Source organism: Bombina bombina, chromosome 6, assembly GCF_027579735.1.
Source record: "Bombina bombina isolate aBomBom1 chromosome 6, aBomBom1.pri, whole genome shotgun sequence".
Lineage (NCBI taxonomy): Eukaryota > Metazoa > Chordata > Amphibia > Anura > Bombinatoridae > Bombina > Bombina bombina.
The window spans coordinates 1,012,382,231-1,012,398,075 of NC_069504.1; the positions used below are offsets into that span (position 1 = coordinate 1,012,382,231).

General features: G+C 33.9%; 1 protein-coding gene across 1 annotated transcript in view; it reads left to right on the forward strand.

Moving 5' to 3' along the window:
• The window catches only part of VWF (von Willebrand factor), a 424,292-nt gene that overhangs the window by 236,291 nt on the left and 172,156 nt on the right, over window positions 1–15,845 (forward strand). Inside the window, exons 32-35 of the mRNA XM_053718732.1 lie at window positions 967–1,131; window positions 3,485–3,528; window positions 8,163–8,340; window positions 14,637–14,860. Coding sequence (XP_053574707.1) covers window positions 967–1,131; window positions 3,485–3,528; window positions 8,163–8,340; window positions 14,637–14,860 — 611 coding nt within the window. The remainder of the gene's footprint in view (window positions 1–966; window positions 1,132–3,484; window positions 3,529–8,162; window positions 8,341–14,636; window positions 14,861–15,845) is intronic.

A 15,845-nucleotide genomic window follows, 5' to 3' on the forward strand; every position in this document is an offset into this window, starting at 1 on the left:
ATGAAGATAGATTTAGAATGACTTTCATAATTTACTGTTTAAAAGAAAACTTTAAGAATGTCATATTTGTTACAAAAAGTTCTTTGTTAAAAGAAATTTAGATAGTAGTCTGCTGTTTCACATGATGATAATAATAGGTGTCTACATAATAAACCAGTTGCAATATGCTCTCTTTATAATACTTTATATTTAACTTTGTTTAAAAGAACATATATGACATATATTAAAGGGCATTAAATATACATTAAACACCACTTGCTTTGCGTACAATTGTGTAAAATGGTGCTTGCTGCACACTCTATAGGAGGCCAAAAAGCAAATAATGTATCCTGCTGCTGCAAATCAAACAGCTGCTTTCGGCAATTTGCAGCATTTTGACAACCTAGATTACAGATTTTGCTTTTTAGCCTCTCTAGGGAGCGTGATAAAAAGTGCAATTTTTATATAAAAGCAAAAGATATGTAATGCCACTTTAATGTCCTTAAATATTTAAGGACTAGTCTTGTCTCCTTTTATTGACCAATTAGATGTTGCTGATAAATAGACATTTATTTATCTGGTTAAATTAATTAGATTGTGAGAATTGTTATACATATATGTGGCTATTTATAGAGTAGCAAGAAGATTTAATGGAGGTACAAGAAAACCGTATATATCATTACCAAATATGTTTTGTTTATTTTGGATTTGCATGTTATTGTAATTTTTAGGTAAGTTTTACTTGACATGTTAGACTATATCTTTTTATTTTTAAATTGTTTTTTTTGTTAAGATCCTTTTTGAATATTTTTTTATGTCCCTTTAAAAAATTGTAAATAATCAATCTCCTTTCCTTTATCCCCTGCATATGAATGGCCACCTGATAATTGCCATTATACAATTATTAGGAAATTATTATTTTATGATTAAATCAATATATAACAGATTTATCATTATTCTTTTCTGTGCATTGTTTTCTTCAATAAGGAGTAACTGTGTTCCCCATTGGCGTTGGATCCAGATACGATGAAGAAGAGCTCAGAATGCTTGCTGGCCCAATGCCAAACAACAGAGTCATGAAACTTCAGCTTATTGAAGATTTGCCAACTATGGTTACTCTTAATAATGAGTTCATTAACAAACTGTGCACTGGTAATTAATTTCCATTTGTTTATTAGTAATTATAATTGTAAATAATGTTTTTATTCGTTTGCCACTATCACTGCTAACTATAATGGTGAATACTTAATTTAAATGTCAAGAAAGGCAACAAAATACATGAAAAATACTGAAAATTCTGAATTCCAACTTGCTTGTATAGTAATAAACAATGTGCTATTATTTAATTATAAAGCACCAAATATTCTGTAGCACTACGACACGTGGTGTAAATTACCCAAATGTTAGTGGGACAGAAAGCCCTGCATGCTATTTCTTATTAGATGTGTACCAGCTTCAAGGATATGTGGGCATTAGCACTTGTATTCTAGTGAAAGTAAATAGAGAATAGTCAAGAGAGGTTAAGGGATCTAAATTAAGAAATCAAATACCTAGATTTCATGTATCCATGGTGTGTTTTTAGGCAATAGGCCCCATTCATAAAGCTGCCTAAGCATGCTACTGAAAGCTAAGAAGCACCACTTGTACAACCACTGCTTCTTAATGAGCCCGCATCCTTAGAGGTTAAAGATGTCAGACAATCTGGACATCTCTGTCTGAAATGATTGACAAGCCCTGCTCTCGCGCAATTTGTTGTATGAGAGCAGGGGGTGACGTTGTATTAGCCCTCTTCATTGTAGGATGCAAGGCTTCCCTTCCAGTAGCAGAATATTTTATAATGCAGCCTCACCATGTGCAGCGAGGGTTAGTGTAAATGATCCCTTTGTACAGTATGTAATGACAATAACAGTTTACATGTGAGAACTTAACTTTTTTAGTTCCAAAACAATACCAAAGTGTGTAAATTAATAATTAATCTATTTGCATTCGGGCATTATAGTTATACTGTGCATGAGTGTATGGAGTGTTATTATATACATTATACTGTAAAATTGTTCATCATTTATTTGAACTAACTTTTATTGTAAATATGTGTTATGCAGGATATTAATATTTAACAGATGAAAGTGACCACAAAATATCCGGTTTGACAATAGTGGGCTTTATAAAGTTTTCACACTGTAAATCTGGTTTTTAAAAAATTATGAGATATCTAATTTCTCACTGTACAGAACGGGATCCTGCAAGTAATTGCTTTGTTTTCGAGTATGTTAGGTTGAGCTACGCAACTGCGCATGAGCACCCAGTAATCCTTAAATTTTAGCCCCAGAAGTAGCATGGAGCCCTGTGAGGAATGAATATGCCCGTGCACTACAAGGACTAAGATGTAGTGCAGAAAAATACTATCCCTTTAAATATAAATGTGTCACAAATAATGATAAAATGAAAGAGAAAGAGAGAGAGTGCTTATAATGACATGGGTACAGTAATCTCACTGGAAGTTTTTTTTTTACATAGCTCAGAATAAAAAGAGAGAGCAGGGTTCATTCAGTGATGTAGCCATTTTTTTAAATTAAAGTGAATGTAAAGTGAAGACTATCACTCTTCGTCATATTATGCATCTACTAAAATAAATAGGACTTTAATTCATGATTTTTTTTATATCGCATCCTAATTCACAAAATCAATCTATTTACCAAGTATTATTAGCCGTCATTCCTCCGCCCGCCATTTTGTCCATCAATGCACAAGTGATTGACATTGCAGTTTTCTAATCCGCAGTTGCACCCCGTGGCTTTCAGCCCCTTTACTGCAACGTCACGCGATGCTTCTGCGCATGCGTTTTTAACTACAAGAGCTATTTGGATCCAAAGCACATCCACGACACACGCATGCGCTACACAGATAGTCACTAATTTTCAAGAAGAATACCGTCTTCATTCTGTAACGCATGCGCATATCTACTAACGATGTAGACACGCATGCGCAAATTAAGTACTCCACAGGGACGCGCGTAGACACGCATGCGCAAATTGAGCACTCCACGATTTAAGATACGTAATAGAGCGGGCGGGACCGCTCTTTACGTCAGGGACTGGAAAACAAGGAAGTAGAGGATGGGAGGAGTTGCTCGCAAAAACGGAGCTATGTTATAATATAAAATTATTATATAAACAAAAACATTTATAAAAAAAAATATGGCAGTTTAACTAACGAAGTGTTTGTGAATTAGTAGTGAATACCAACTATCAGAAAATTTACATTCACTTTAATGGGTTGTTATGCTTAATAAACACTACTTTGTCCAAAATTGTATATTACCCTTGTATAATTATAAATACTATCCATAAAAAGATAGTTAGTTAGTTATAAAGATGGAGACATTCACCTGCAACTATCACCCCTTCAAATTAATAACATAATGATTTTATATATTATTAATTTTACTTGATAACATTATTCTGTGTATTTCAATTTGATATTTTTTATAATTTCTTTTTTTTAGAAATTGTGAACATCTGCATTGATGATAATGGGAATCAAAAGAGGGTATGTTCATTTTTTACATCTATACATTTATGCATCACCCTCCATTTCTATCTTTTAATATCTACCTATATATTCATCCTATATAATCTACAATTGCCCATTCATTTATTTGATTTCTTCTTTTCCTGCTTCCCTTTTTCGTCTTACTTTACTCTGTTTACTGTCTCAGCTTCCCCTTTATTTCATTAAAGTAATTGTAAAGTTTAATGATTTAAAGCCCAGTATTTTAAAATAATCTTAATAACAGGGGCACTTTAAGTCATTAAACTTTACAAAGACGCTTCTATTTTAAATACTTACCATTTTGTTACGTTAAACATATCATCGTTCCTCCAAGCGTATCTTCTTCTGTATTTAGCATATCGATGATGGATCCGGCTTTCTCCAATTATTGTGTGCCCCACGAGCTGGAGGCGAAAGGGGGCACGCAACAATTGGAGGAACCTAGATTTGTCATCAATATGCTCAATACAGAAGGAGATGGGGGCAGAGGAACGGTCTTTTAAAGTATTTCAAAAAAGAAGCATCTTTGTAAAGTTTAATGAATTAAAGTGCCCATGTTTTTAAAATTCTTTTTAAATACTGAGCTTTAATTTATTAAACTTTTACCATCACTTTATAGCATAATTATAGGAGCTTGATGCTGTAAAGTCCTCTGGAAACATAAGACTGAAGTTCATGGGTTTCACTAAGCTTTCAACTCATAATTATGCCAAGATTTCAAAGGAAAAGAGACCACAGAATGGCAATGACTTACAGGCACAGTAATCCTTAAGTTTATCACAAGCTGTATTGGGGTATATTGTGATTATGTGAGATAGTATAAGCAAACCAAATAACCAACACATTGTGCAGCTATTTTGTTGACTATACTTTTGGATAGATTATGAGTTGTGCGTTATAAGTGAAAAAGCAGTTATGGCTCTTTTTCACTACCGCTGCTATTACGAGTCTTGTAGGTATAGCTGTACCGCAGACCTTTTTGGCCGTAACGCAATGTAACTACCACGACTTTCAAAAAGTCCCTTTTCAATGGGACTTCCATAGCGCCGGTATTACGAGTTTGCCTGTCCGACCAAAAAGTGAGTGGTATAGCCTATAACTACAAGATCTGTATCGCCACCTGAAAGTCAGTAGTTATGGGTTTTACGCTACAAAGCTGTAGCATAAAACTCATAACAAAAGTGTTACAAAGTACACTAACACCCATAAACTACCTATTAACCCCTAAACCGAGGCCCTCCTGCATCACAAACACTAAAATAAAATTATTAACCCCTAATCTGCTGCTCCAGACATCGCCGCCACTATAATAAACATATTAACCCCTAAACCGCTGCACTCCCGCATCACAAACACTAGTTAAATATTATTAACCCCTAATCTGCTGCTCCCAATGTCGTCGCCACCTACATACACTTATTAACCCCTAATCTGATGTCCTAACATCGCCGCAACCTGCATTACTGATATTAACTCCTAATCTGTTGCTTCCAAACACACTTATTAACCCATAATCTGCTGCCCCCAATGTTACTGCCACTATACTAAAGTTATTAACCCCTAAACCTAACTCTAAGTCTAACCCTAACATAACCCTAACACCCACTTATTTTTAACATAATTAAAATAATTCCAAATAAAAATTACAATTAATACCTAAATTATTCCTATTTAAAAATAAATAAATATGTGTAAAATAAAACCTAAGCTAGCTACAATATAACTAATAGTTACATTGTAGCTATCTTATATTTTATTTTTATTTCACAGGTAAGTTTGTTTTTTATTTAGGTTTTATTTTTATTTCACAGGGACGTCATCCAAGATGGCGTCATTTGAATTCCAATTGGCTGATAGAATTCTATCAGCCAATCAGAATTAAAGGGTAAAAAATCCTATTGGCTGATTCAAAAAGCCAATAGGATTGAGCTTTAATCCTATTGGCTGATCCAATCAACCAATAGGATTGAGCTCGCATTCTATTGGATGTGAGCTCAATCCTTTTGGCTGATTGAATCAGCCAATAGGATTTTTTACCCTTTAATTCCGATTGGCTGAATTCTATCAGCCAATCGGAATCCAAGGAACACCATCTTGGATGATGTCCCTTAAAGAGAACCTTCAGTGTACGGCTGGAACCGTATGAAGAGGATGCTCTGCGCCGGATGTCTTGAAGATGGAGCCGCTCCGCGTTGGAAGGATGAAGATAGAAGATGCCGTCTGGATGAAGACTTCTGCCTGGAGGAGGACTTTTTGCTGCTTGAATGAAGACTTCTCCCGGCTGGATGAGGATGGATGTCCTTTCTTCAAAACCTGTAAGTGGATCTTCAGGGGTTAGTGTTAGGTTTTTTTAAGGGTTTATTGGTTAGGTTTTATTTTTAGATTAGGGACTTTGGGCACCTTAAAATAGCTAAATGCCCTTTTAAGGGCAATACCCATCCAAATTCCCTTTTCAGGGCAATAGGGAGCTTAGCATTTTAGGTAGGTTTTTAGTTGGGGGGTTGGTTGTGTGGGTGGTGGGTTTTACTGTTGGGGGCTGATTATATTTTTTTTTATAGGTCAAAGAGCTGATTTATTTGGGGCAATGCCCCGCAAAAGGCCCTTTTAAGGGCTTTTCGCACTTTAGTGTAGGCTAGGGTTTTTTTTATTTTGGGGGGCTTTTTTATTTTGATAAGGCTATTAGATTAGGAGTAATTCGTTTTAATTTTTGATAATTTCTTTTTTTATTTTGTGTAATTTAGTGTTTATTATTTTTTGTAATTTAGATAAATGTATTTTTTTTTATTTAGTTTATTTAATTTTATTGTAATGTTAGGTGTTAGTGTGAGGCAGGTTAGGTTTTATTTTACAGGTAAATTTGAATTTATTTTAACTAGATAGCTAGTAAATAGTTAATAACTATTTTACTAACTAGTCTACCTAGTAAAAATAAATACAAACTTAGCTGTGAAATAAAAATATAACCTACAATATAACTAATGTAACTATTAGTTATATTGTAGCTATCTTAGGTTTTATTTTACAGGTACGTATTTAGTCTTAAATAGGTATTATTTAGGTAATAATAGTAAGTTTTATTTAGATTTATTTTAATTATATTAAAGTTAGGGGGTGTTAGGGTTAGACTTAGGGTTAGGTTTAGGGTTTAATATATTTATTTAGTGTTAGTGATGTGGGAGGCCAGAAGTTTAGTGGGTTAATAACTTTAGTATAGTGGTGGCGGCGACGTTGGGTGCGGCAGATTAGGGGTTAATAAATTTATGTAAGTGGCGGCGACATTGGGGTGGCAGATTAGGGGATAATTAGTGTAGGTAGGTGGCGGCGACATTGGGGGTGGCAGATTAGGGGTTAATAAGTGTAATGTAGGTGTCGGCGATGTTGGGGGCAACAGATTAGTGGTGTTTAGACTCAGGGTTTATGTTAGGGTGTTAGGTGTAAACATACATTTTCTTTCCTCATAGACATCAATGGGGCTACATTACGGAGCTTTACGCTCCGTGATTGCAAGTGTTAGGCTTTTTTCTAGCCGGCTCTCCCCATTGATGTCTATGGGGAAATTGTGCACGAGCATGTCAAAGCAGCTCAAAGCAGCGCTTATATTTGTGTGTGGTATGGAGCTCAATGCAGCCATATTACCGGGTTTTTGAAAACTTTTATTAGGAGCGCTATTAAAGGTGAGCGGTGGCAATAACTTGCAAGTTAGTACCGAGCCACTCATAATGCAAAACTCGTAATCGAACTGTTTGGTAATAATATAGCAGCTGAAAGAACAGGTCAGTAATATAATTGGAGTTATTAGAAAACAGTGTTGACAAATTGCTAGAAAACTTACACACAGCAGTCCTGGATATAAAGTCACTTCACTTGTCTAAAGTGAGATTCAGCTGAAAGTGTTATCACATGCTGATTTTATTAGCCAATAATCATTTGTATAAGTCTAAACAAACTGCATGAACAAGAGACAGAATTGTTAGCTAAGCAGTATAGACCTTTCATGATTCAGATAGAGTACAACATTTTAAATAACTTTCCAATTTATTTATATTATCTAATTTGTTTAGTTCTCTTTGTATCCTTTGTTGAACAGTACAGAAGCTGCTGACTGGTGGCTGCTCATATATGTCTCTTGTCATTGGCTTTCAGCTAGCTCCCAGTAGTTCATTGCTGCTTCTTCAACAAAAGATACCAGGAGAATGAAGCAAATTAGATAATAGAAGTAAATTGGAAAGTTGTTTAAAACTGTATGATCTACCTGAATTGTGTGTTTCATGTCCCTTTAAATATAATGTGTATTTGCCAGGTTATTAACAGTGTGGCTTAAACTCACATTTTTCTCAGTATTGAGAAATATTTATATTTTTTTTACAATGATATCTGTAGTTATGGGGTGCAATGTTTGTGGGGCATGTTTTTTTCTGCTTCATTAGGTGGAGATGTAAATGCACCATCAGTGCCATATGTAGCCAATCAAATCAACCCATCAAATGGATGGCACAACAAATTTAGAGTATGTCCCTGATTCACACAAAACAAGTGTTTTTTTTGTAAATTGAAAACTGAGTGAATAATCTGTATATGTTCTAATATTATTGTTGTGTGTAACATTAACATTTATTGCAATCATATTGTAGCCTGGTGACAAGTGGACCCTCTCAGATAAATGTCACAGTGTGACCTGTTTATCAGATGGAAAAACTATACTGGAGAGTCATAAAATAAACTGTGAGAAGATCCCAAAGCCTACTTGTCACAATAACTTTGCTGCAATTAAAATTGAGGAAACCTGTGGGTGTCGCTGGGCATGCCCATGTAAGTTATACATTTAATCTATCTATCTATCTATCTATCTATCTATCTATCTATCATCTATCTATGTATAATCTATCATTTGTCTATCTATCCTCTATCTATTATGTATAACATTTCTATCTATCATCTATCTATCTATCATCTATAATTTATTTATCAATCTATCCTCTATCTATTATCTATAATATATCTATATATCTATCTATCTATCTATCTATCTATAATCTATAATTTATCTATGTATCCTTTATTATCTATAATATGTCTATTTATCATCTATCTAGTATATATCTATCTATATATCTTTCTGTCTGTCTATCAATCATTTGTCTATCTATTTTCTATCTATCTAAATACATGTGTTTCTGTCAGGCCATCTTTTATCCTATCACCAATCTATCTAGCTATATTGCCTTTCTTTCTTACCATCCTATAGCTGTACTTAATGAGATTATATGATATGGAGGAGGATGATGGGTTTAGAAGCTTTCTGTGTCTTGGTTTCAGTTTGCTTTAGTGACATCACCATCCTTTGCAGTAATTCTGGTAATTGCCATTTTAATTAATGTAAGCTGAATGAAATTAAATCAGCCTGGGATGACAAAACAGCACAAAGTATGCTACTGTCTCTTGTCTAATGATTCTGTGAGATCATAGGAATGTAGCGGGGCTCATGGAAGAAAAGTATTTTAAATTATTTTAGGTTTATTGTAAGGGATTACATTATGTTGTGGTTCTTTATAGTTTGTTTTTTTAAATAAAGTTTCTTTAGAAAGCTTCTTTAAAAAGACTGTGAACATTGGAATAAATGTTACATAGTTCCATGTGCAGAATTATGTAACAAAGGGAATAATCTAACCTGTTAAAAAGATGCCATCCTCTTTGGTGCTCGGCTTTTTATTAAAAAACAAACAAACAAAAAAACACATCACAGGCTAACTGTCTAATCATAGAGGACCCGATCTCACTGTCCAGATAAATGTAGTGAGCTCCCGCACTGGGTAAAGCTGTTGGCAACATTATGTAACATCTATTCCAATGTTTACTGTCCCTTTAAGAATTAAGACTTGGAGCCAGTATTGTCATTTTAATGTAAAAAGGGGCAATTCAGTAAAACCTTTTGTCTAAATTGCTGTCCAGATTCTATAGCTTTTCCTATACATGAATGGGTTATCTGGCGGCACAGTCTCAGACTCAGATCTGTTAAAAAAAGCAATATCCTTAAATCACATTCCTATTAAAATGTCACATTTGAAATAATAAGGACACATACGAGTGCAAAAAGAAAATAAATAGAACTATGAGTTTAACTAAAAGGGGTTAAACACAAGGGTAAAATTAGCTCCAGATCAACAATGCACTGTAGGGACCTAGCAGAACGCATCTGTTGAGCCAATGACAAGTGGCATATATGCATAGTCACCAATCACCAAACAGCTCTTAGTAGTGCATTGCTGCTGATCTAGGCATGCTTATCCACAAAGCATACCAAGAGAACAAAACAAATGTGATATTACAAGTAAATTTGAAAATTATCTTTAATTTGCATACTCTGTCGGAACCATGGAAGTTTATATTTGACATGCATTCCCTTTAAACTATTTAGAATACTTCCATCATTTCTATAGCATTGCAAATGGTGGCTAGCTCAGGGATTTTTTGAAACTTGACACTTCATAGATAATGAAATGTTGCTTCTAATTTTTCAGAGATGCTGCTATGTTGCATGCCATTTCCACATTAAATCCTTAAATTGTCATTATGTATCACCAATTAAAGTTAAGAATATCTGCTGTAGGATACAATATAAACTATGACAATGATTTAAAAGTATAGAATACCCTATTTCAAACTACTTAAAAGTATTTGAAATCTCATCATGCCATTCTAGCTCTAAGGAATAAATTATCCTACTAGCTAAAAACAACGCTTTTAATTCTGTGAAATAATCCAAGCTTTATTTGGACAAAGACTTATTCAATATTCTTGGCATAATCTACAATACTTTAGTTGATGACATTCTTCATATCAGTGATGTCAATGAATCAACCCCTTTTCAAATACATTCTACTGAATTTTCTTAGACACAATCATAACACACTTCATCATGTCAGCAAAGCAGGATGATTCTAGTTAAAATGCCTCTTTATTAAATCGGGCTGCCTATAATTCTTTTGTAATAAATTGTGTAGTTTATGATGAGAAATACAATGAACAATATTTAGAAACTGAAATAAAAAGAATTAACAACAAGACGTATACAAAAAAAATGCAGCAAGGCTTGTAAAAGCAATTCATATTTAATAGTTCTTTATTTTGAAAGTGTAGTAATTTAAACAACATTTCTATGTGATATTTTATCTTATAGGAACATACCATTAAATTATCATGATCTCAATCGTTTTAAGCTATTCACTCTTTGATAAATAAGAGTCTATTGTCAAAGATGTTTGTACCATAAAAAAATGTATTTTATAATAGTACATATATAGTGATGTGTTTATATATACCCCTGGTATGTTGTATGTCATGAAGAGATTTTGATACATGTTGAGTGAATTATTATCGGTAACCCTTTTTGGTTTGGCTGAATTCCTTTGTTGACTCTGTATGTCACTTTGCATTAACAAAAAAATAAAGTTAATTGATTAAATCTACCAGAACTATGTTTTAGATATAAATTGTGGTTAGGTTCCTTGCTAGATATATTTGTGTGTTTTAGCCCACTTGAAAGCATTTATTGCTAAAAACTAGCAATGGTGGTTTGCCAAATAATTTAAACACACTTTAGTTCATTGCCAAGTTACACTATATTTTTGTTTCTGGAATAAAACAGTTCATGGCTCATTGCTTCTGCTTGAATCCTTTTGTTAGATGGCTGAGCAAAAATAATTCATTGCAGAGCACATTTATATATCCATAAAAGCCCAGAGTATTGTTTACTCAGTTTTCCTCCACACACAGTGCTTCCACTGCAGCTAAGGGTTCTGGGTATGATGTTGCAGTTAGAGAAGGCATGACAGAGTGTGAAACCACTCTATAATTACTTTGTATGGGGTGGGAGGTACATCATATGATTGGCCGTACCACCCACAGGAAGATGACAACTGGCCTATTCATGCCGGAAAATTTAAACCATGTAGGGTGTGGCAGAACTATATTTACCTATATTACTTGAAGAGTTTTCATTATGTTATACACTGAATTTCCCTTAAAGGAACATTAAACACTTTGAGATGGTAATATAAAATGATAAATGATATATATATATATATATATATATATATATATATATATACATATATATATATATATATATATATATATATATATATATATACTAGTCGTTAAGCCTGCCCAGAGGGCAGTCTAATTATTTTTTAAACTACAGATGTAGAAACAACCTATTTTGCAAATCTTCTTTTAAATAAATATTTAAGCTACAGGTGTAGCAATACTATAATTATAATGGACTACTGTCTTAAATATATCAAAAATATTTTCTATATAATAAACTACAGATATAGCCACACTCTATTTGGACAAACGACTCTCCTAAATAAATACAAAATTTCTTCTCATTAAATTATATCTACTTTAAGAATATTTCCCACAACGAGAGCAAGTGAAATTCTATTGGCTATTCAAATCAGCCAATAGAATTTCACTTGCTGTCATCCTATTGGCTGATTTGAACAGCCAATAGGATTTGAGTAGCGCTCATCCTATTGGCTGATTTGAATTGGAAGAATCAAATCAGTCAATAGGAATTCAAGGGACGCCATCTTTAATCGCGTACCCTGAATTCACTATTCAGTGTACGGCGGAGATCGTACGAAGAGGATCCTCCACACTCCATGGCTCCGCGGTTGCCGGTCTTCAGTTCCAGGGTCGCCGGTCTTCAGCTCCGCAGTCATCGGTCTTCAGTCTTCAGCTCCACTCCGTGCAGGATGTTCCTGGTAGAGGAAGAGGTCGCGCTTGGAAGAAGACTTCACCGTCTGGAACAGGACCTTCTCCGCCGGACTTCAGAAATGGTGAGTAGCAACCTGGGGGTTAGACTTAGGTTTTTTTAAGGTTTTTTTTGGGGGGGGGTTTGTTTTATTTAGATTAGGGATGGGCAGTAAAAGAGCTAAATGCCCTTTTAAGGGCAATGCCCAAACAAATGCCCTTTTCAGGGAAATGGGTGGTTTAGGCTTTTTAGTGTTAGGTTCTTTTATTTTGGGGGGGGGTGGGGGTTTACTGTTAGGTGGGACTTTGTGTATTTTTTGTAAAAGAGCTGATTAACTTGGGGCAATGCCCTGCAAAAAGCACTTTTCAGGGCTACTGGTAGTTTATTATTAGAGTAGGGGGTGCTTTTATTTTGGGAGGGCTTTTTATTTTCATAGGGATTAGATTTAATTTTGTTAAATTTGGTAATTTGATTTTTTATTTTCAGTAATGTTAGCCTTTTTTTTGTAAACTTATTTTTTTTATTTTTTGTAACTTTAGAATTTATTAGTTTAGGTAATTTGGGTTAATTTAAGGGGATGTTAGGTTAGGGGGTGTTAGGTTAGGGTACTTAGTTATTTAAATAGTTATTTGCGTTGTGGGTTTTGGTTAATAAGTTAATTAGGTTTATTGCGATGTGGGAGTTTTGCGGTTTAGGGTTTAATAGGATAATTAGGTTTATTGCGATGTTGGGGTTTCGCATTTTAGAGGTTAATAAGGTAATTTGGTGTATTCCGATGTGGGTGGTTGACGGTTAAGTGATTAAGGGGTTAATTACTTTATTATTTACCAATGTGGGGGTTTGCTGTGTATGTGTCAATACTTTGTGTAATAGTTTTTTTTTTGTTATATTTCGTGCAGGCGGTGGTTATTTATTTTAATACTTGATGCGGGCGGTTAGTTGTTTTTTTTAATACTTGATGCGGGCGGTTAGTTTTTTTTTTAATACTTGATGTGGGTGGATTCTTTCACTACCCTGACATTTTCGGAATCCACCGGGATTCCAACATTCCATTGAGAATGCGTGCGCAACTGCCGATGGTGGCGGACATTAAAAATGCAATTATAATATATATATATATATATATATATATATATATATATATATATATATATAAACCTCTATAATATACCATCATTTATTTTGTCCCCTTTTCCTGTAATTCCATTCCGAAATTGTGAGCATTTCAGTTCCTGTTAGAAATGGAAGTGCAGATCAGTGTTCTATTCCACACAGCCATTGGCTGCACACTCTAGTGACCTATTTATAACTGTCCTTAATTTGCCACAGCAGAGAAAGTAACCTAAGTTACAAAATAGCAGCTCCTATTGTTTTATAGACATTAAAACTTTACACTTATTTTGTCACTATTTAAGCAACTAATGAAACTTTAAAACATAAATATATGTGCTATTCTCAGGGTAATCTTTTCTAATCATTCTATCTAGCATTTATTTTGTGTTTAATGTACCTTTAAAGTGCTCATTGTCAAGGGACAAAGAGGTGTGATATGTTAACACTAAACAGAGCAATGTGGAAAGTAATACTTCAGTAAGTGTTTAACAGAATGTACACTGAACAGAAACCATTCTTGCGAAATTATGTATCACTACAATTAAGTAAATACAATTTATTTGATATAAGAAAAGGACCACACAACACAGTAGAATAGCATAACCAATAGAAAATAATACTTCAGTAAGTGTTTAACAGAATGTACACTGAACAGAAACCATTAGTGAGAAATTATGTATCACGACAATTAAGTAAACACAATTTATTTAATATAAGAAAAGGACCACACAACACAGTAGAATAGCATAGCCAATACATAATAAATAAACAACGCAAAAACACTTAGTTTGAATTTCACATGAGAAGTAGATTTTTTTTGACAAGTTAGTTTTATTTTTCTTCCCATTACATCATGTGATAACCATCAGCCAATCACAAAATGTGAAACTTGGTTCTTCTGAGAGTGTGCATCTAAAAAGAGTGTGCACATTTAAATAATGAATATGAACTGAAAAGTTGTTTGAAAATGTGTGCTCTAACTGACTATCCCTTAAGATTAGTGGATTTTAAAGCATTGAGTGTTGTTGGGTTATTTTAGAATGCTTTCTTATATATATTACAAATTGTTTCCCTGCCTTGAAAAGTATCAACTTTATGACTCTAAAATCTGTTAATATGATTTCACATTAAAATGCTTAGTCACTTATATCAATTAATTGTTGACTGAGAATATTTGAATGCATGAAAAATGTTATTTATTTATATACTGTATATATATATTTATATTTTTAAGGCATGTGTATGGGAAGTTCAACGAGACATATTGTTACATTTGATGGACTGGATTTTAAACTCATCGGCAATTGTTCCTACGTACTGTTTCATGACAAAGAACAAAATATTGAAGTGATCCTTCAGAATGATAAATGTGCCTCAGCAGTACATCAAACATGTATGAAATCAATAGACATTAAGCACGATCAAGACTCGGTACAGATTTCAGAAAACATGGAGCAGGTATTTAACACTATATTCAATACTTTTCTTATTTAGCAAATTACTGACTTATACCTTGTGTTTGTTCACATACCGTAAAAAATATTCCATACTGTGGTTTGTCCATCATTATCTGCCATACTAACGTGTGCTCTGAAACACATTCAATATTCATAACAGTGTTTCCCAATCTTAATTTGACACATAAACTTTTTTTATAACTTCAGTAGTATTGAAAAAAATAATAATAATCACACATCGGCTTTAAAGGGACGGTCTACTCCAGAATTGTTATTGTTTAAAAAGATAGATAATCCCTTTTTTACCCATTCACCAGTTTTGCGTAACCAACATGGACATATTGCTCACGCCGCAGAGTTACCTAGGAGTCAGCACCGATTGGTTAAAATGTAAGTCTGTCAAAAGAACTGAAATAAGGGGGCTGTCTGCAGAGGCTTAAAAACCAGGTAATCAGAGGTAAAAAGTATATTAACTCCTAGGTAACTGCACGGGTGTGAGCACAATGTTATCTATATGGCACACATGAACTAGCGCTGTCTAGCTGTAAAACAATGTCAAAATGAGCTGAGATAAGAAGCCTTCCTATGCTTATCTTTCAACAAAGAACCAAGAGAACAAGGCAAATTTGATGATAAATGAAAATTGGAAAGTTATTTAAAATTGCATGCCCGATCTGAATCATGAACGTTTAATTTTGACTAGACTGTCCCTTTAACAGAACTAATTAACTCATCATCAATATCCACAACTGCACAACTTCTGATTTGCACTCCCTCTCCTATTTTCTCTCCCTCTTTCTCATTTTCCTCAGATTTCACATATGTGTGGCTATTTTCCTTTAAAATCTACTAATTATACATGTGCACGGACAAAAAATGTATTTCTTTCATAAAGGTGGTAAAAGTCCATTATCCATTACTCCTGTGAATTACCTTCCCTATCACTAGAGGAGGCAAAACCGCAAGTGCTTTATATAACTCCTCCT